The 22,902-nt window shown below is 42.4% G+C and overlaps 1 protein-coding gene across 1 annotated transcript in view; it reads right to left on the reverse strand.

Moving 5' to 3' along the window:
* The window catches only part of LOC136826630 (ribonuclease H2 subunit A), a 51,458-nt gene extending 36,666 nt beyond the window's left edge, over positions 1-14,792 (reverse strand). Inside the window, exons 1-3 of the mRNA XM_067083948.1 lie at positions 14,437-14,792; positions 11,818-12,016; positions 10,892-11,018 (exon numbers count right to left, since the gene is read on the reverse strand). Coding sequence (XP_066940049.1) covers positions 10,892-11,018; positions 11,818-12,016; positions 14,437-14,563 — 453 coding nt within the window. The 5' untranslated portion in view covers positions 14,564-14,792. The remainder of the gene's footprint in view (positions 1-10,891; positions 11,019-11,817; positions 12,017-14,436) is intronic.
* Between the last annotated feature and the right edge of the window lie 8,110 nt (positions 14,793-22,902).

Here is a 22,902-nt window from a genome sequence, read left to right on the forward strand (position 1 = left end):
TTGAGAAGATTGTGTCTTTGCGGGAGCAGTCTTGGAAAGTCTACCAGGAGCCCCATGAGGTCCGGAAACCATTCCTTTAGAAGCCAAAAGGGAGCAATCAGTATCATCAACACATTCTTGTGGGACTGAAATTTGTTCAACACCTCCCATATCATTCCGAAGGGAGGGAAGGCATAAAGCTCCTTGTCAGACCAGTCCTGCAGCATCACACCCATTGCCCATGCCAATGGATCTGGGACTGGTGAACAAAACAGGGGTAGATGATTGTTCCTGTACATCGCAAAAAGGTCCAAAGTCGGTCTCCCCTACAGCTTCCACAGGGCCGAACAGACTAAAGGATGCAGAATCCACTCCATGGGAATGACTTGTCTGCCTCAGGTCAGCTGGTCTGCCAGCACATTCAGTTTTCCCTGGACAAATCTTGTCAGAATTTTCGTTTGGTTCTGGTCAGCCCAGAGAAGCAGATCCCTCGTTGCTTGCTTATGTACGACAGGGCTGTCATGTTGTCTGAATGGACTGCTATGGTTTTGTTGTACACCTCCTTTTGATCTTGCGACCATGTGCTGGAAACTTTCCTGTGTTCCAGGAGACCGCCCCATCCCAAGTCTAAAGCGTCTGCAAAGAAGCTTAGGTCTGGGTTCTGAGGTGAAAGGGACTTCCCTTCTAGTAACATGCTTTCTGATCTCCACCAAAGCACGTTTCTTGATGCCCTGGGTCACTGGAAACATGAAAGAGTCTGGATGTCTCTTTCTGTCCCAGCTGGCTCTGAGGAAAAACTGTAGTACTCTCAAACGAAGTCTCCACAGGGTAACAAACTGTTCTATTGAACCCAAGTCCCAAGGAGTCTCAACCATTTGTTGGCCGAGCAGCTCTGAAGGGAGAGAAATTCGTCTATCATACGTGACAGGACTCCGCTCTCTTTGGGGCTGGAAAAGCCTGAAAAAGAAGAGAGTTCAAAGTCATCCCCAAATAAACTATTTCCTGTGAGGGAGCCGGCTGTGACTTCTGATGATTGATTAACAAACCCAATTCCTGGGTTAACAAAAGAGTTTTCTGAAGGTCCTCCACGCATTGCTCCACCGTCGTGGGGCAGAAGGAGCCAGAACCTACATAAACACCCGAGGGGCCGTGCTTAATCTGAAACATAGACCTCGAAATTGAAAGATTTGGTCCTGAAATACAAATCTTAGGTACTTCCTTGACTCCTGATATATGGGGATGTGGAAGTATGCATCCTGCATACCTACTGAGACCATATAGTCTCCCTGATGAATCACAGCAAGAATGGAACAATTCGTCTTCCAAATCTCCCAAAAGAGAAGGAGCCTGGCACCTGCTGGGGCATGGAGGACACTGGGATCATTTCTTGACTGAAGACTTGGAAGAAGACTCCTTGAGGAATGCACCAAAAGATCTTGCGTCAACTTCTTTTGCAAAGCCGAAGCAATATTATTCACCACCGATTGTGGGAACAAAAACTCATGCACCAGAGGGGAGAAGAGAAGGGCAGATTTCTGAGCTGTGATGACTCCCTGAAGGTGTAAGAGCAACAAAGCTCCCTTTTCTTTAAATCCCCATGGCGTAGAGAGAGGCCAATTCACGAAAACTATCTCTAATCCCCTTATCCACACGAGAGGACTCCAAGAAGATCTGAAGACAAACCTGACGTCACGATTGGGTGGTCCTGAATCTTACACACTAGAGCGCCCACCGTCCAATCCAAAATACTGACCATTTCAAATACTTTAAACATGCTCTTCAGCAAATGGTCTAGCTTGGCTGCGGAGAACATGATCTTGGCTGCTGAAAAAGCTGATCTATGGGAAGAGCCACTGAGACAGGAGAAGTCGCCCTGGGAGGAGGCAGGCACCTCCAAGGAAGGAGCTTCTCCAGTGGCACAACATTGATACCTTCTGTTCAGCAGTCTTTTAGGGGGACAACTGAAACAAACCTTCCCTTTCTCCCTTTCGTCTGAAAGCCAAGTCTCAACCTCATTCAGTGCTTTCCTTGCCAAGGTGGAGAGTACCACCTTGGGTAGCTTAGTCGACTCACTAGAAAGACCACTCATCTGAAAGGCTGACTCAGGCGAAGGTGGAGCAGCTGGAAAGAAAACAGGCGGAAAACTGTAAAGAAGACACTCCAACAGTGCAGCATAAGCAGGAGGAGTAGATTCCTCTTCTGGTTCTTTATCCACGTCCTCCTCAACCGAAGAGACTGGGAACAACGACAACCCTTTGGAAGGTTTCAGAGACGAGGGAGACTTTTTCAAAAACCACAAAATGTCATCCAGACATTGTCGAATGGGAGCGAGAGAAGGATCCAAACATGATGTAGAAGCCTGTTGCAGAAGAAAGGATGCTGTTGCTGAAGGAGCTGGTGCCGAACGCCTAGAGGAAGTGTCAGGATAACCAGAAGGTGCTACACAATGAAGACTTTGAGAGAGAGTGGGCACTAACAGGTGCTCGGAAACTGCTGGCTGCTTGGCAGCCGCTGGGCACTCAAGAGGCACTGAGCGTGTAACAGCTACTGACTACTTTGGAGCCAAAGGAAGCTCAGGCGCTACTGGGCACTTACGCTTATGAGCGTCGTTATACAGATCAGGAGAAAAATTCTCTGTTGTAGCAACTGGCACCACTAAACACTTGCATTCATGAACTTTGGGGGAAGAAGATAAGTGTTCAGACACTGCGGCGTTAACTGGCGCTGCTGGGCGCTTGTGTCAGCGAACATCGGGTTGACTGAGGGAAAAACGCTCTAGACTATCCCAAAAACTGCAAGAAGGGAAAGACTCCTTCACCTTTTTGCACGGTACCTGAGGCAAGCGATACATCTCCACTGCAGACTTTTCAGCGGTCTTAACACATCACTGAAGCGCCACTGGCGCTTTTGTTCAAGGCTGGAAGCCTCTGAACCAGAAGAAAGACGGTGAGCCTGTGACAGAGCACCTTTCTAATGGCTGTCGTGAAATTCCCAGGTTTAATATTAAAAACCTATTTATCTATTTGCCAAAAGGCTACCGAAAGCAAAGAATACTTCACCAATTAGAATACAACCAAAAAACAGCAAGTATTGAGTTCCAAATCCAGCTACTGCTCACAACCTGTGTTGGAAGCCGGCAGAAACAAATTGAAGGCGTTTGCTTGGTTGTTCCTCTTCTTCCCTGAAAGTGGGTGGAGCTAGACACCTACAAAAAAAAAAAAAAAAAAAAAAAAAAAAATTGCTACCGCGAGTTTTAAATTTTAGCCGCCGATACTAGAAACGTTAGCTATGTAATTACTTGGTAAGTCACTTATACTTATACAAAACTATTAGTTCTCACATGAACAGCTGCCAATCTCCTCTACAAACTTTAGCTGTTGGACATAAGAACATTAAAAGATCACAATGGCCTTTTGCCCAATGATGTAAATTAATTACAATGCAAAAACTTGTAATAGAGTTCTATAAAACTTTTAAATATATTGAAAATACTATGAAACTCTACATGACGTTTGTCTTCTAAAACACTTGAAATCTCAGACTTCTCTCTAGCTTCTTAGCAAAGTCAGTTGGTAACCTTACCCAAACATGACCATCCTCTCTCTGGAACACTGGAGAATCTTAATTCATTACTCCTGGTGTTCTTTTAAAAAACAAAACATTGCCTTAGCATAAAATTTCAAAAGATAACAAGCAGGGTGACACATTTATTTTGTAACGATTGAAATACCACAATTTTTGAAAGTAAATTTTATTTTTCTTAACTATACAAACTTGAGGTCCTTTACATTAGGAATTACTTACGGCGAAGCTGGACGTGGCTGTTAAACTCTTGAACAAGGTGGTTAGGCAGTAACTACCGCTAGGTAGGCGGGACTACCAGCCTGCCTGGATGTAAACATTCCAGTTTGCCTTTCGGTCCAGGTTCAAATTGAGGGGTGGCATGAGGCGGGGTGGCATGAGGCGGCCATAAAATGTAATGTAAAGGACCTCAGGTTTGTATAGTTAGGAAAAATACAATTTACTTTAAAAAATTGTGATTTGTTCTGACATGATATACAAACCATTGGTCCTTTACATGAGGAAGACTCACTGGTTGGAGGGAGGAATCTGAGTGAGTCTCTTGAACTGAGTCCTCTTGAAGGAGCCAAGTAAGAAAACACAACTTGTTGAGCAGCCACCACAGGGCCAAGGAAAAAAGGCTCCAAGGGCCTGTGGGAAAGACCACAGGAAGACAAGAGTGTGGTCTATGAGACCACACCTTGCTTCCAGACCGACAGAAACTTCTGGAATGTGAGGGATGGACCAAGCCACTGACTTTGTGAGCTCTCGGGTGGAAAGTACCGGTATCGTCATCGCCAGCTGCCGTGTACCCCCTTTGATCGCTTCATGAAGCCAGGAGAGAAATGTCCTTAGACAGAGATAGTACTACCGAAAACGTCGATGACATCCAGGTTACGAATGTTGAGCCTTTGCAGAAAGTACCACAGCTCCCTAATGGACAAAGTAACGACTGATCTGGATCATCGATACAAAGTCCAAGGAGGAGGGGAACAAGAAGGACTCGAACCCGACAATAGATGCTGGTGGATTCAAGAGTCTACTTACGACATTTGAGAAGGAGTCAAGGTATTGATCCCCTTCACCTGTTCTTCTGTCTTCTATGCCAAGGCCAGAGCAAGATAAGAGATGGTCCTAAGAGGGCACATCTCTATCCGATAACTCTCACAAGGGCTCCGATGACTTTCGTAAGGGCGAGTGCAGAACAAGGAACAGGAACCCTAAACGAGTCACATGCCACCCAGGGAACAGTTCCCTGGAACAGCAAGATCGAAGAAGCTCCTCATCCGTAGCTAAATCTCAACTGAAAAGAAGAAGGCTACTTCAGATAGAAGACTAGGTCGCAAGGGCCTGCATTCTTCACAAATGGAAGGGAGAAAAGCAACCCTCGGTGGAGAAGATGAGGAAGTCCAGACTTGAAGAGTGACTGACCCGAGAAGAAGTTCCATCAACAACACCCACCAGCGAAGACGGATCCAATCCCTGGGACAGTGTTGCAGAGGACTTCAAGAGATATCCAGCGAGAAAGCCTACGCTTGCAAGGAAAGCTGGAAGGTCACCCAGTCTTGAACACACAGGGATGTACTGCCTGACGAACCGCTTCTTGTGTAGCTGCTACAGGAGGCTGGGTCAAGCAGAACCCTTCTTGATGCGAACACTCGAGTACCTGAAAATGTCGACAGATGAAACAGGAGGAAAAAACGATTCCTTGTTTGTCAACGAATGCCACTACTACTGTGGTTTTGTTGTTCAACGAAACCACTGAGTGTTGTAAAACTCATCCTGAATTCTCAGAAGGCCAAAAGGCTGCCTTGAGTCCAGGATGCTGATGAGAAAGTACTAATCGTCTTGGTCACACACCTTCATGACAAAGTCTTACAGGTGTGTGCATATTCCTCAATCGGTGAATCCAGAAATAGACACACGATGTGAGGGGAATATGCAAGCATACTTGAAGGTTCCTTCAATCAAGCATTAGCCTAACTGTTTCCTCCTACTTTGAAGAGGAAAGGATGGAGGAATGGAAACAGACCTCCATTCTCTACCATAGGGAAGCTTCTGCAAGATGACAGAATACCGAGGTGATTAGCTCTAGTCGGGCTGGCATTTCCCAAATCAGGAGCATGGGAGAGGAAGCGGGGTGGAGGTTTGATGAAAAGAATTGCCGAGACCAAGGGAAATAGGTACTTCTCCTGAATGAATCCATTCCCAGGTCTTGGCAATGTCGCTGCCAGTTCCAGAGACTCAACAAGTATCATTTCATCTAGGCATCTGCAGTAGGAGAACTTCTTCCCGGTCAATACTTCTTTCTCTCTTCCCTTCCTCCCTCCTCCCTTATGGAAAAAAGGGTGGAAAGAGACACAATTATGTGCACTTTCCCAGAAGGGAAGAAGAGGGCTATGTGTTCTGTGATCTTCTTCCAAAGCCTGGGACTTCTTAGGAGGTGAGGGGGGGGGCTGGCTTGAACTCAAGGTCAAGCCGAGATGACCAAGACTCAAAGGTCTTGGCCACTGTCTAAAGGACAAGGCAGTGCCCTGGTACGAACCTTGATTACTGCAGTATCTGGCAAATCTCTGAAAGAGAAAGGAAGAACCAAGTAAAGGATCGTTCCTAAGGGTCGAGCCAACTCGGGACTTATGAAACCGGAGATCCAAATTAGGACAAAGGCCTTCTTCTTAGCACCAGAATTACCCACAGATTGCCATCTGGTATAGGAAGACCCAGCCCCGGACAGGACCAGTCTCTAGAAGGCAGGGTTCTTTCCAGGAATGGTCATATCTGGGTAGAGAGAGCCTAAAAGTGAAGGATCGTGGATCCACCAGGAGACTGCCAGGAGGAAGCCAGCAGGTGCTCTCCAAGATCGCCACGTCTCATTGTGGGAGAGAATACCCTTCACGGCAAGGAGAAGCAGAGAGAGAACCCAGTCCTGGTGAGGCAGAGTCAGAACAACCTGCAGTCAGCAAGACCCTCCGAGGCAGCGAGAATTCGTACTCTGTCAAGGCAGGGGAGGAGCTTGGTGTCTTGACCTGAATGAACTCCTTGTCTGAAGAAATGTATTCATCTGGTCGAGAATGCTCTCGCAAGCAAGGACCGCGGTGGCCCCTGAAACTCTCAGCCCCTTGGGAACTGCAAGGGTTGCGAGTGATGAAGATTATTCATTGGGGGAGCCGTGGTCCTGTCCTGGGGATCCTTGTTCTGGTGAATTGGTCTGAAGTTCGCCGAAAAATAAGGGCAATTGTAACTTGAAGAGGAAGACCCTTGCTGCTTCCAAAGTGTGAAACTCCTGTACCTCTCTCCTTGGAGGTAGACCTTGACAGATCCCAAGAAACCCTCCTCGGCTACCTGGTTGTACTGCGAGACAATCAGGGGACCGACACCCAAAGCACGCCAGGCAACCGAACTCCTAAGACAAATTCATCGGAGCTCTCTCTGTCCATCTCACACCTCTCGGAACAACCAAGAGGAAAAGCAAACAGGTTAAGAGAAGGAATACCCCTACCTGTCCTGTCAGTACGACCAGCAGGAGAGGCGGACCGTGAGCGATAATCAACCGAAGGAGATTATTGCCACATGGGGGAAGAACAGTGCTTGTGCCGTGGCAAAGTGCTTTCCTGGGAAGAGCAGAAACTTCACTCAAACAGAGCCGAGAATCCGATTCGGAAAAACCGAGTGGGGCCGGTTTTTCCGATCACACGAATGTGATCCACTGGGTGGTATGTGGTGGACTGGGAGGCAGGCGGGGTGAGCCGAGCCAGTCTCGCAAACGTGACCAGGAGTTGGGCAGGGCGGGCAAGCCGAGCTGAGCCGATTGCACAAACACAATCGGAACTGGACAGGGTGGAACTCGTCTGCCGTGAACTAGCGCTAGTTTCCCGAACTCTAAATTCCTTCGAGGCCAAGGTCCCTTGAGAAGAAGGTTTAAAGGGGAATTCTGTGTCTGCTATCCTGCATGCTCGAACCCTAAGGTTCAAGACACAAGGATGAAACCCAGCCAAGCAACCGAAGCAGCTGGCAGGCAGTATCGAGACACCTGGCGTCTTGGCACTTTCTCTCGTCCTGTGCCTCTCGTCAGGAGAGCACTTGTGATTCATAGAATTCAAGGGACCTACGAGACTCCCAAAAATCAAGAGCGGCTGCTCTCGGTTTCCTAAAAAATCTAAGAAAGCCAGCACAGAACCAGTCTTAGATGCAGACTTCTATGACTGAAAACGAGGGCATGGCCTCGAAAGGCTGAGCTCTCACAGCCCGCGAAATGTGAGACCCCAGAGGAGAATGCGAACTGGTTCCCATCCGAGGGCAGGAAGAGCCAATGAGAGAAACTTGTCTCCCAGAAGAGTCAGTCCCTTAGAAGTCCCGCAGGACTCCCGAAGGGAATCTCTTCCCTGCTTCTTCTGGTGTTCGAACCAATAGGATCGAGACACCAGGAACCTGACCGAGCACTGGTAAGCACTCGGGGAGCGCTTGTAGTGCTGGCAGGAAGAGCTGAGGCACCTGGGTGCCTCGGCCCTTCCTCTTGCACTGCTCCTGAACTGGGCAGGGGAGAGTACTCTCCAGATCACATCGGAATACTTGCCATTCCACAGAATCTCGAGCACTCGAAGAGGCTCGCGAACGAGCATCCGAAGCAGCCCCCACCTTAGAGGCCAAACCTCTTGGACTGGTAACAGGTTTGCAAACCGAGGTCTGCGCATCTGCGGCTCCCGAGACACAAAACCCAGTGGTATGCGAATCGGTTCCCTAACCCGAAGGTCGGGAAGAGCCAACGAGAGACCCATTGCCTCCTTGGAGTGAGGCAGTCCCTAGACATCCAAGGGCATCAAGGGGAAAGATGGAGCCTTCCTCTCTTTCAGCCGACGGAGGTCTATCCGGTTCCCAGAACCCCCTTGAACCTCAGGAGAGGAAGGGAAGAGGCAGCAGAAGTCACCAGCAGTGACAGGAACAATCAGGATGGCTGCAGCAGTAGACCAGGAAGACCCGCCCAGAGACTGTTGTCGAGTCAACAGGAGAGTAACACAGGAAACAGCAGGAGCAAATGGACCACAGATATGCCAGAGACAGTGCCACAGCATACATGAGGGCCAGCAATGACAGCGATCGATCCATCCCGGCGGAACAGAGTAGGAACGATTCCGACGTGGAACTATGCCATTCCAACCAGGTACTGTGGTCGATCCCGAAGCAACACTGAATGAACGTCTGGACTCCTTCATGCAAAGATATCCTAACTGAGATATCCAGCCAACTACTGCTGTGCCTGCGATGCTCACTGTCAACCTGAAAGAAAAAGCAAAGATGATTAGTAGAGGAGACTCCTCTCGCTCTGAGGGGAACTGCCCTAAGCAGCGAGAGGAGGTCCCTTAGAAGAGGTCACCCGACCCACCCCTTGTGGTCTTCGCCCAACGAGAGGGCGAAGGAGACAGATCTCTACCGATGGAGAGTGAAAGAAGAACCTACAGGGAGAAGGAAGGAAGGAGGGGAGGCCACCAAGGGTGCTGTGGAAGCAAAACTTACTGACGACGCCCGCAATTCTCTATAGCGCAGGCAGCGAAAACAACACTCAGCCCAAGTAGAAAGGAAGTAGTCATGCCCTTGTACATGGAGGGCGGAAGCCCAAGAAGGGGAGCGAACTCTTACGTCCCGATCAGTGTAGGGGAGCGGAGATATTACATCCCAATCTAATATCTCCGAACGTACAGGGGAATGCCTTCAGTATCTAAATAAACCCAAGACCCAGACGCAGGGGAACAACGGCTTATGCAAGGCTATCACAAATCGTGGGTTTGTATTGATAAATATCAAAAACGCAATATATACACAAAATACAAAAAGATCCTGCAAAGATATCCGAAAACACATCTGCAACGCATGACGGCCGAAAGCAAACTGGAATGTTTACATCTGGGCAGGCGGGTATTCCCGCCTACCTGGTGGTAGTTACTGCCTAACCACCTTGTTCAAGGGTTTAATGGCCGTGTCCAGCTTCGCCGTAAGTAATTCCTAATATAAAGGACCGATAGTCTGTATATCGTGTCGGAACAAATAACACATTTTAAAAGTAATTTGTATTTTTCCTAACATACAAATCTGAAGTTCTTTACATTAGGGTAAGTTTATGGATGTGAGCTGAAACGGCCATTGAAAACTTACCGACAAGGTCATTAACAATCAATGGCTAGGGTTTGCCTTTTGGCCTTGGTGCCAAATGAGAAGGGTGGCTGAGGTGGGCCTTTATGTAAAGAACTTCAAGTTTGTGTGCTAGGAAAAATATTAATTACTTTTAAAATTTGGTATTCGTTCCTACACAAATACAAACCTTTGTTCTTTACAACTGGAGACTTATTCATTGGTGGGAGGAGGAAATCTGGGTGCTCTCTGAACCAATTGGTAGGTTCGCCCACCCTGAGATGTCCTTTCCTGGTCTGAGTGAGGAGCAAAGAAAGGGACCCTGCACTTTCGCATACTGCACAAATGGGATATGCAGTAGCCAGACTTCTAAACCATCATGTAATGGAAACCATGAAAAAGGTCGGAAACAACCAGACTTAACTATTGTACACAACAGGCTTGCATTATCTGTCCCTTCCTCCACTTATCAAGAGGAAGGGGGACATGCATCCTTAAACTAAAACACATTAATCAAGGACTGGCTCCTTTATAATGTAACTACTTGTACAGCAAGTCCATCCAGCAGGTATTCAGCCAGCACTCTGACTCTCACCTAAGAGAGAGAAAGTAAAGGGAAAGAGGAGGGGACCAGCCACTCACACTCACTCTCTTGCTCACCGAAGTACCTTAGATGAAGTGATACCTGTCCCCTTAGGGGAGCTGGGCTAGCTACACAACTTGTTAAGTAGCCACCACAGGGCCCAAGGAAAATGTGTCCAAAGGACTTGTGGGCAATGTCCTGCAGGTAACAGGTGGAGGACATGATCTGTCTTGACCAGACTCCTGCACATAGCACCTGCTGAACATAGCCTGTCTTGGCCAGACTCCTTCACGTAGCACTTGCTGAACTGACTGTTTCTTCCTGAGTGCCATAGTTGGGGTTATGCACCTGACATCAAGTTCTTGGAAACCTCTTTCTTGGCCCTGCCAGTACTAACGAAGAGTCACTGACACTCAGGCCTGAGGTGTCGAGTCCCTCTTCAGGCAGTAATGCAACACCCTAACAGGTCACAGTAGCAGATCATATAATGCAATTCTATATTTCATTACCTAAAGCAAACTATATAAAGTATATAAGCATAGTGCAAAATCAATGAATACTTATCTTACTTTTGGAAAAACATCTAAAGGCCACAATTTAAAGCAATAATGCTATATATTAAATACGTCCATTCATTTTACATACCTCATACTTTTCAGGAGGTCCAACAGTATCAACATACACTTCTGAGACCTTAACTCCTGCAGCAACTGCTCTCTTGATTAGACTTATGGCTGCATTATGTGATACTTCATTTAATGACACCTTTGGTCTGTTTTGGGGTTAAAGAGGGGAGAAACAACTAAAGATACTGTCATAAGTAATAGTAATATGCATTTAGGAATAAAATGACAGCACTTTCCATTACACCAAATACCAGTATTTAAAAAGAAAAGGATTAAAATAACACTGGAAGGAGAAAAGATTAAAGAGGTTGGGTCTTCCAAATATCTAGCAACAACAAACAATACAGGCTCTCTTTAACTGGAATTTAGTGAGCCTAAAAAAATCAAAACCAACAAGGGGTAGGTTGAATAAGATTTTGAAATAAAATAGAATGAACCTGCATACAAAAGTAAAATTATATATTAGCCATAATATGATCTGTAGTACCATATGGACATGAATCATGCTATAACAATGAGAAAATGAAACTACATCTAAAAGACATTCTGACTTATGAATAAAATGAAAAAATGAAAACATCTCACAGACATTCTGACTTAAAAATAAGACTTCGAGAAGAATATTTACAATCAGATACAAGACAGTGAGAAATGAGACCTAAGGGAAATTATAGAAGTTCCATAAATTTAGGGATGCAGATGGCTTCACACCACCACTGGGAGAATAGTATGTAGGTGTCAGCTGGGCTCCTGTGAGCACTAAAACAGTTGGAAGATCCAGACTTCATTGGATAAGAACTATGCGATGGGAAGCTGAAGATGAGTAGAAATTTGTAAAAGTAAAAGATCAGAAAGAACATGAGTATTTGAATTTCAGAAACCTTTGCATCTTACAGCACAGGAGGCAGTGATGATAAAAATAGAAAAAAGTTAACCTGAACTCACCTTTTATACATTGATGTTGATATGTACATAGGAGATATAACTTCCAAAGACCATCCAATATAGTCATTGTTTTCTTGAATCTTATCAAAGATTTTTTCTCTTTGTTCTTCTGTTAGTGTTTTAGAATCTGCAACACCCTCTGATTTGAGATCTTCATGCTTAGTAACAGGACAGTAACATATACCATATACCATAGGACCTGAAATACATATTAACAAGAACAAGGAATGCATGTAAGTTACTGCCTTAGGGTTTGATACAAAATGCCAGTTCAGTATAATATTTAACACTTCTGAATACATCTAAGGTTACTGTAACCTCAAGCTTCAAGAAACATCCCCCTAAACAAAAATTATACACATAAAACAGTTCTTAATAAATGCCATTTTTTGCTGGTCCCAGCAAATCAGACCACACCTGTTATACTTTATGTGGTGGTGATTAGTAATAACAGCAACCATCTTCCCTCACAATGTTCTTACTTCTCATTTTCATCCACAGTGAATGACGATCTAACACTGCCTATGAGTTTTTTCCCCCCCCGTAACATTAGATAATCCTACAAACCAAGATGAGCAAGAAAGTGACACAGCCACAGGCTACCTGCGACACTTCCTAGAACAAGGGCTTGTGAACTTGAATGCATCTTTAGTCATCTCTTAAGCTTTTGGGCTTTATAAATAAGAAGTCCTGGATAATTAGTGATCCCTGCTAATGGTTATCCTAATCCAGAAGTTTCTCAATCATTAGCCTATTGTCTTTCAGCAAGTTCTCAGACACCACCCATCAAGCTTCGTGTCGCTATCATTAGCCTGGTCTAACCAAAACCGGAAGAACTGCCAGCAAAAATTACTGGTCTTCCTTCATTACATTCTTTTCGGCTCTTTCCTTAAATTTTCAACTCAAAACCTTTATGGACAGAGTCAACACAATATAAACCCAAGGAGGCTCCTGAGGGAAATCAGCCTGCAGAGAGAGACAAGTTACAGGAAAAAATTATAAATAAATAAAGATGAGGAAACAGAAAGCATCAACAGAGAGCAGGAATGAATTTGCTCATTGCTTAAACATTTGGAGATTAGAATATTTCACAACTGCACAAGCAAATTATTCCACATTTTAGCTGTAGCCAAGATAAATTAGCAAACCCATTAGTATTACACCTAATACTGCACTATAAAATGACACACAAAGAAATAAACTGACTGATGACATAACTCCATCCAAGAGCCTGCAATGAGTCAGCACTGAAAGACCACACTGGAGAACAGTACACTGTACTCCAAATAAGGAAGAAGAAAAAAAAAAAAAAAGGTTAAAACACTTAGATATAATAGCTCCATCACAAAACATTTGAAAACACTTCTACAAGTTACCAACTCTTTGAGAAAGAGGAAGAAATATTACATAGCCTATATGCTTCTCAAAAATCTATCAGAAGTTTCACCTAAAATCTTCAAAGTGACCGACATTTAAGCTTCATGCCCCAAAGCCTACTCCACTCTTGAATACATACCAGACCTCCTGCTATTCAAGGATTCTGCAACCACACACCTAAGGCACAAAGTACAAACAACAACAATCAAGGCAATTTGTTCTCCAGACCTTGCCACGTCTTTGGTAGATTTAATAAATAGCAAAGTTCCTCAAGCAATACATTGAGAACCACCTAAACTTGTTACTAACACTACCATACTGGCCATCAACACAGAGCCTTTGGGTTCTGCCAATTAAAAATTCATTTAAAACATTAATACAAGATCCACCATTTCCCGATAATAATAGTTTGTAGATAAGTGCTTTGGGACTATAATTCAAATGGTCAAATGTGTTTTAATTTATTCTAACATTAACTTAGGCCTATGTACAGTCTAATGATTTCCCTGATTTATTCTGACAATTTCTTTATAGGCTACATCTATGCCTAATAGCCTAACTTCCACCTCCAACTAGGGCAAATGCTGGGCCTAACACCTCTAAACATGTACTGCAATTGGCTGGCACAACTGCTCCAACATTTCATTCATTTTTTTTATTTTCTTCACCCTTGAACACCGGTTTCTGAATGAGGGCCTCCGGACTCTTACTGCCTAAGTGACAGAGACCACGAAGAGAGTAATGATTAACTCATTTTATTGCGGTAAATATACGTAGCCTATGCCGTTACACTCACCATTCATTCTAAATCAGGTTAAATATAAGTTTTGTTAGTTTTTACGTGTTTCTGATCTACACGCCAGGTTAGGTCAGGTTAGCCCAGCTTATATACCCTACGGCCTAGAACGCAGTTTTGAACGTTAGAGTTTTGATCTTTGCCAACTGGTAGGAGCCTGGGTATTATTTTATAAGTTGCCAATATACGATATGAAATTGTAACCTACATTTTTGAAAACAGCTCTACATCAAATTACGACTTATAAGGTAAGACAATACAAGCCTCCCCCCAACTCCATAACTAATACGGCAAAATTGTAACCAGTAAACACCCCTGGGTTACGTGTATTATTTTATATTGACAACTTATAAAATTTTACCCGAGCCTGGTCTGACAATTCACTGTACAGTGTTAGTAACATAGGCCTAGTACGAATCAGCAACAGCCTATTACAGTGGACTTACCTAACACAGGTCCTCTACCAGCTTCGTCAACACCTAGAACGCAAGGTTCCTTCTTACACACTTCCGGAACGTCTGAATCTATGTAGTTATTCTCCCAGTTTTTCTCCGTGTACCTAGACAAATCCATCTTAGAAGACTACGGCCCTACGTCCGACGGCTAAACAGTAGAAGATCAGCTCAACTTCTTGCATTTCCCGCTCTCTTGCAAGTAACTAGTAGCTTCTTCTTCTTTCCTTTCACAAAAGATTTCCACAGTGAACATCGAAGATAGGTGAGTTAAATGACAGAGAGATTAAAGGGAGGGAGACAGAAAATGTCCATATTGTGAAGAACTAATTGAAAACTTATTTCTTTGTGGGAATAGATTTAAATTCATGCACTTTCTCTTTGATTTTACTGTATGTACAGCCCTCCACAGGGATAATTCCCTCTCTGGCGGCCCTTGTACTGTACATTTTCAAAATAAGGTGCTTCTCATATTCTATAATTGTCTTTGTGTTTTCTCGTCAGTATCGTAGCTCCAGCAGAATAGGAGTCTTTAGTTCTTTTTTAAATTTGCTTTTTTCTTGTACTGAATTGCATAGAAGATTATTAGTCAAAGCCATGATCCGTATTATTTTTTCACCTTTGACACATATTCTTTATATATATACTGTGCACTCATTGCCATCATATGTTTTGTGTTTAGTATCACTGTGGCCTTTCTTTACACAATTTTTACACTTGAAGATGTTGCTAGCGCATTCATTTGATTTGTGATTTTCACCACATCTAGGGCAAGCTTGGTCATTTCTACAATTTGTTGCGCTGTGACTTTTGCAACGGCTATACAGTGTACACAATTTGTCACCTCTATCATAGATAGCCTTTCGGATTTGTGGTGTGCATTTGATGATAGTGTTTATGTTTGTCATCTTTGGCTATCGTTTCCTTTGCAATTTTCAGGTCGTCATTTTCAGAAATGAGGCTACCTATCCATGAATTTTTCTTTACAATGTTATTAACAATGTCATCTTCAACCTTCGGGACACAGACTACTTTTATTTTTGGTTTAAGTTTACCCTTCTCATTTACTGATATATTGCTGATTTTCTGAATATCCATTTTTGCCTTTTCTAAGTTTTTCCTGACTGGAAATCTTACAAATACGTGTCCATCTCTTGTTGTTTTAACCTGTTCAACTGGCGCCGTTATTTTACTCATAGTTTGTCTCTTTTTATTTGCTGCTGTGATTTGATCAGAAGCACTGTTTTTGTCTTTAGTGATTCAGCATGTTTTGTTCATGTTTGTCATGGTCTTCACAGCTTTATCAACACTGTCAAATTTGTTTTGGATTTCGTCTATGTTGATCATTACGTCACTAGTTTTCTGAGCGGAATCCTGAATCAGCTTTGTTAACATCTCTGCGTTTTCTTTTATTTCTTCAATTTCACCTTCAATGAGTTTTTTTGTGTTCTTTGTTCAGGCCTCTTGCAATTATTACAGATGTACAATATGTTATCACTAGGAAGTATGGGTGTGTTATCTGACCTCGATACCTGAACATTCATAATGAAACCATGCGTCACACATTTCGCAGCAAGTTCCTTCATCATCAACTTCTCATGTCCGCAGGTTGCTGACTCTCTCTCTATTTGACTCATCCTTCTCCAGTATTTTCTTTAGTGTTCCATCTTTACGTACTGCTTCGATAATTATGACCTAATGTTCGTATGATAGTTTGATCTTCCCTTTACCTGATTTAATTTCTACAGTATTTATTTTCTCTTTTTCCTTAGTCTTCTTCGTATTCACTTTGAACATCGCAAGTCAGGCAATTTTCACAGAGCACTTCACAGACATGTCCTACCCATACGAAAGCTACCCCCATATCAGAGAAATCAATTAATACATCTGCCAAAAGATGATATTTAAAATAGGAAGGTATTTATCAAAAGCATATGGCAAAGTACCATGGGGAAATATACTTAAATAAGCACAACCAAAGGCAAAATAAAATAGGCCAACTACTACTACTACTAATACTATAGCTGCTGCTATTATAGTATTAGGATCATGTCAAGATTAGCAAACTCACTTGCAGCAGGGTTCTCTATTCTTTACAAGAAGATTATTGGGTTTGTTATTCTTTACATGAACGCTTTGGTACATACATTTGATCCCCCAGGGGCTGGTACTAAACAAAGCGAAATACATTTGACCCCACAGGGACTAGTACTAAACACGGTGAAACAGTGTAGATGAATCAATGTTTCGCATGTTTAGTACTAGCCCTCATGTGGAATTAGAGTTCGGACTGGAAAGGGTTGCCCATTCTTTACATGGGGATCATTGGGTTCGCCGTTCTTGACTTGGAGATATTGGGTTCGCTAATCTTGACATGGGGCTAGTATTACCCTCAAAATACTAATTCAGAAGCAGAAGTGCAACCATGAATAAACGAAAGTTTTTTTTCGTTATTCTGGGTGGGTAAAACTCACGTTACAACTGGTGGTTATTTTTTCTTGCAGTAAAGTATTAATACATTACGTACTGAAAGTCCTTTGGCTCTAATGTCGGATATAGAAATGAAGGGAAAGAACACACGAATGAATATTTCTTTAAAAGTATACTACTGTAATTGCTATTTCTTATAAAAGTAATTTTTAAAACTTTCCTAGATTGGAAAACTCGCAAATTCTATTCTATATAGATTCAGCAAGTAAAGATCACAAGACTCACATTATCAGCACCAATTATGGTTCTTTAAAAAGATTTTGTTCTTTCGTTCCATTTTTTATACTGCTGCGGCAATTTCTGTACAGTTCATTCCCGTTCAGCAGTTAATGTAAGAATGCAATGACCTCTATCTTTTTCAAAGCATGGATTTTATGCTTCATCCTGTAGATGTACTTTATTTAGCCTGTTCTTTAAAAGATGGTCACTCTAATTGAGCCAGCTGTAGTTTTCTTGTTAAATCTCCTAGGTTTGAGACTAGTGCTTGTCTGTCCAACAAAAACATCCTAGCGTTTTGACAATCACTTTGTACTTTATAAGGCATGATCTTCAGATACATTTCTCAGAAATTTGGTCCTCAGATGTTTGGAGAAATGTTTTGCCATCTTGTCTGACATTTCCAGGACTTAGGCAAGACCTAGTTTAAGCCTGTCGAAGGACTTGTACCCACAACTCTGTTCCCCTCTGCACGTTGGTTTGCAGTTCCATATGTAACCTTCCTCGTCACACGGCAGTTGATAATCTTTCATTCACAGCTTTTATTATTTCTGATGGTGTCTTGCAAAGTTCGGTAGTGTTACTTATCTACATTCTATTCACAACTGTCTTGTTCCAGTTACTCCTCTCAGTCCTATCCTCTGGAGCTCATTGTTACTTACTCTCTTTATGGCCCATGAATTTAATTCTGACTTGCTCCTTCATTGCTGTGTGTGAATTACTGATGATTTTATAAGTTATTGTTTCTTCATTCAATGAGTGTTTCCTTTTACAATTACCCATGATAGGAATGTAATAACAATTATTAGCCTCTCAAATAATACTATCTTCACTCTCACTTCGGATTTTCTGAGCATAAAGGATTTTTATCTTCTTTGTAAGAACATTTTGTCCTCACCCCTACCAGTAGTACTCTTCTAAAGACTGTGTGGATGCTGTTAAACCACGAGCATCTTTTATCACGTTTCATCTGTTTTCTTTTCTTGTCCACCACATCTCCGAAGATCTGGCTAGCTCTTTGAGAGTATGATACTTGACTCCTTCCACTAGCTGTATTGTCTAACAATTTTCTCTAAGTCCTGCAATTACTTGCAATCTAAGACTCGAGCCAGTTTCCACGATAAAAGATTTTATGAATACTATTCCTTTCTTTTCAAGTCTTACAGCAGCCATGAAGAATTTGATGTCTTTGATATTCTCTGAATCCTATGCACGAAAAGGCACAAATTAATAGCTCTGGAAGTCAGCCAAAAATATTTTGTAAATAATATCATCAGTTTGGTGACCAGTGAACTATAATTTCATGCCACATGTGTGACGGTAGAATTCATGTTGATAAACAGTGCCAGGATGTATATTTGTAAATTAATTTTTCCTCTAATAGGAATCCAGAGGAAATTCAGGGTTAGTGTTAGTTTTTCTCTTGATGACATAACCACAAGTCTCACTGCATAAATTTACAAAGGTAGAATAAAAGATAAAACATGACATTTGGCATATGAGCTAATACACAGCTATTCACAAAATCTGTAACGTATCTTACTCTAGAAATAGCTTCCTCTAATGAAGGCACCCAGTATTTGTTTCCCATCCAAGCTGATCCGGTCATTAAAATGTCAAAGGTTGAATGTATCTACCAGAGTTAAGTTGCAGTCTTATCGCAGTATCAAGTGCTGAAGTGGTTTGATAATTTTTACCACAATAGCCTCTTCTTAAATTCTGGCATTGGGGTTCAGCCCAGAAGTCAAGATTTTGGGGTTATTATGATAAGGAGGTTAACTTAAGGATGAATTTAAGAAGCCAGTGGACCAGAAGAGACTGTCTGTCATCGTCATCAATATACAGGAAACAATGGTGATACTTCAGGCCTTAGAGGACACCAGCTCTTCTTGCACAAGCTCTAGGCCTTTCTGATCACTAAAAACCTGCGACAGTCACGACCGCTTATTCGTCCTGCTTCAGATGGGCCTACTAAATAGCAGTGGCATATTTGTACATTTCTAAGATATTGCAATCGCCTGAGCTGAGATCTGGATTTTCTGGTATGGAATGCTGGTTCAGATGAACAAAACCATGGGCATAAACTGAAACTGCGATAGAGCTGCATGCTAAGATTCAGCGGTTCCTTATTAATTTGTTTAAAATTGTTCATCCTCTTCGCATGCAACTATTTCCATGTGGGGCATGAATAAGCGATAAAGAAGAGGTATTTCAAAGGCTCGTACTTATTTTATGTACACGATTTGAAACTTGCCTATAACTAGAATTGTAAATGAGTTGTCACTGGATAGCTTCAGAGGCTGCGAATGCAATGCGTGCTCTGTTGTCTTACCAAGTTTAAGTACTTGTATTGCACTTGAATAGAGGCTATCTATAAGTGTGCTCTTCAGTGTTTCTCATCGTGACTATGTATTTTTACTCTTCCCTATTTGTCAGGAGTTTATGGCTAAATGAGGTTTGCCAACTAACCCCAAGGATAATAGTCAATCCTGCTTGCAAAGATCACATTGAATTTTTGGTATTAAATCCTTCATAAACTCGATGTAAATTCTTTATATATGTCTACAGTCGATTCTGATACATGGTTTTCTCTGTGTTATTTTCTTTTTTGGTGTTGATTTTACAGTCTTCATATGCATCTCACTGTATTCATTTCAGCTTATTTTTATCTAGACATACGCATTTGGTATCTTTACTGGTGATGAGTTTACCTCCTATGAATATAATAACCAAGGCTTATTATATTCAAATTTCATTTAGTATATCTATATATCTGTGTATATACATACATACATATATATATATGTATATGTATATATATAAAGTAAAAATCACAGGAAAATAACAGCCAGAAGACCCATACAAATTGCTTTTGCATTTATTCACGCATCATCGGGCCACAGATGAGACTTGGTTTGGAAGAATGGTGAAAGGTAAACAAAAAGGAGAAAAACACCAGATGGCTAATTGTGAAAGGGTAATAACATAAGTGATTATCTTGGATAATCCGGGATAATCCAGTCACAAGATGAAACAACATACTCAACCAGCTGTGGAAAGGGTGACTTCAATTTACCAACGAGTACAAATTCAGGTTTACATACCGTATATGACAGCGTATAAGGTGACCTTTATTCTGACTTATTCAGAACAAGTAAAGCATTTCAAATCGCAAGTGTAATTGTATAGCCAAAACAGTTTGAAACGTACTAATCTAATCGTAGCCTAAGGCTTACACTACAACACCCAGGCTACTTCATTCATATTCCAAATTGCACTTGAAACACTGCATTGCATTGTGTATATTAATCTAAGACATAGGGGATATAAATTTACTGCTATTTCAAATGGCGCTTTCGATATTCTTAGCCGTAATTGAGAATGAGATTGGCATGAGCACAATCTCTACTTCATAACCCTCATCCAAAACACACTCCCAGAAATTCTTCTTACATTTAGATATGCATGTCTCTAAAGAAAGTCTCCCTAAATGAACTTTAAGATCAAAAGGAATACTTATGTGGACTTTAAAATGGAAACATGAGTCTCCTCGGTGGGAGGAGAACTACATGTTCCAGTTACCATGCAACCAAATATGGTTGGCAGCAATACTAAATTTTCAAATTTCCTAAATCTCATATGTAAAATGTACATATTGTCAACCCCTATTAACAATTTTATAGGCGATTATTTCTCTGCGAGCAGATCAAAATCTTCATCAGCCAAGCTGATTTTCATTCTACGCAACGACCTTAAGTTCTTCTTAGCATCGAATTTCTTTGTATATTCTGGTAGCTTGTCTACCACTATGCAATCCATATTTATTAATCTATCCCGGTGAGGTACAGCGACGTTAACCATTTCATATTCCTTAACTACAGTAGTGTAGAAGTTAAGTAACCTTTCGATGATATATTTTCAACTCCATTGCTTTTATAGTGGAGTCCCTGAAGAGAAGATTTCTTTATGAATGATCTCTCAGCACAGGTATCCAACAACCTTCTCTTTTACACAATGCGACCTCTTTTACCATTTAGGGTTATTGTGGCTGTAGGTAAGATCGACTTCCTAGTTGTCTTATTTCCCTGTCCTTTATTTGTCAAAGGGAGTGTTCCAACTTGTACCCCACCTACCTTAGACTTATTTGGTTGGTTTCGATTGCACATAGCACCATGATGTTTAACAGTGCAGCTGTTATTACAACGGAACTGAAGTGTTTATTGGATGCGCATATGAAACACAAGCCCAGGGTTCTGAGTAGTTCTATCTTTCCTCCTCTGGTTACATAGGATTTACAATGTGTCCATATATGATTGCCTCTGCAAAGTGCACATCCTCTAATCTGGTTTACCTTGGCTTTGTTTGTATTTTCTTCAGGCTTTACCGATGTTTTTTTTTTTTGTCTCACAGATTGCCCTTGTTCTACCGCAAAAGCAGATACCATTGTTAACGTATTAGCTTTTACTGATTCAGTCTGTGGAAAAGCCCTCAAATTGTGTATTTCTTCTTCAGATATTTTTTAAAGGTGTCAAATTTAAGCCAATCTTCTCCACACCTTCGTTTTATTACTTCATTTACACTGCTAGGTAGTTTGGTGTAGAGTGAGATAGTATACAATTCACTCAATTCCAGTTGTCCACTCTCCAATGATCTTGTGCAGCATTCGAATTGAGCTCTAAAACCTTGTAGCGATTCTGCATCTGCCTTGGGAGTCTCAGTTTGGGAGAGTTTTCTAACTAAACACAACTTGATTTTGTCTTTTCTGCCATAGGTCTCTTTTAACAAGTTCACTGCTTGTGAATATTTATCACCTAATTTAAAACCAGATATCAGTTCCAAAGCCTCACTTTCCAATAGGCCCTTCAAATAAGAAAACTTCTGTATTTTCTCAAAATCAGTACGTTGGTGTACTTGTAAAGTCCCCGCTCAACGCATTCTCTGTAATGAGCATCCCATTTTCTGCGGTGCCTTCACACTCGACCTAGGGTCGGCCGAACACAAATTATTATCATTATTGTGAACTGTATATTTCATTGTCTGTTCAAGTGACCATGCATTATGTACAGTATATGTAACAGAGTATTTTTGTAACAGACCAGACATTGTCAATCATTATGTTTTCTGTATGTACCTGTCCTGTTTTTGTAGAGAAATAGTTTGACCTCAGGTCACCTGTAAATCTTTGTACCCACAGTCTCTGCATTATACGCAGACGTCCACACGCCGCTTTATAAGTGGATCGCTTCATCAATGAACTAGCAGTACTTGTCTTCCTACTCATTATTCCGCACCTCCCTCACAGTGGTGACCCCTGGAGTGGTTCCCGGAAACCATTAACGGACCTAAACGGCAATTAAGTCTTGGTCCGATGAACCAACCCACAACCCTAACGGACTAACTACGGCGCTCTAACAAAGCATTCGGGCGTTACCGACCCTCGTCGGCAGGTCACCGGCGTCATTAGCGGACCCACATGGCACGCTCCAAAGCATGTATTGACGCGAGTGTTCCCACACACTCCAAGTGAGAGCGCGGAATGAGCAAGGACGCAGACATTCCCAACCACATACAAATTACCGTGAACTTCTTGGAGGCAGACGCCTCCCTCGCGCAACCCCCTCCCGCGCGCTCCTCCACGCCGGTACCTGCACCCATGTGATGACCCCCCTGACGGACCAACCAAAGGCGGCCCTCAGTATAAGGCTGCCGCCATTCACCCATCAAAATGCAGCGACCTGGTTCTACAGGGTCGAG

The sequence above is a fragment of the Macrobrachium rosenbergii genome, chromosome 41, assembly GCF_040412425.1.
Source record: "Macrobrachium rosenbergii isolate ZJJX-2024 chromosome 41, ASM4041242v1, whole genome shotgun sequence".
Classification (NCBI taxonomy): domain Eukaryota; kingdom Metazoa; phylum Arthropoda; class Malacostraca; order Decapoda; family Palaemonidae; genus Macrobrachium; species Macrobrachium rosenbergii.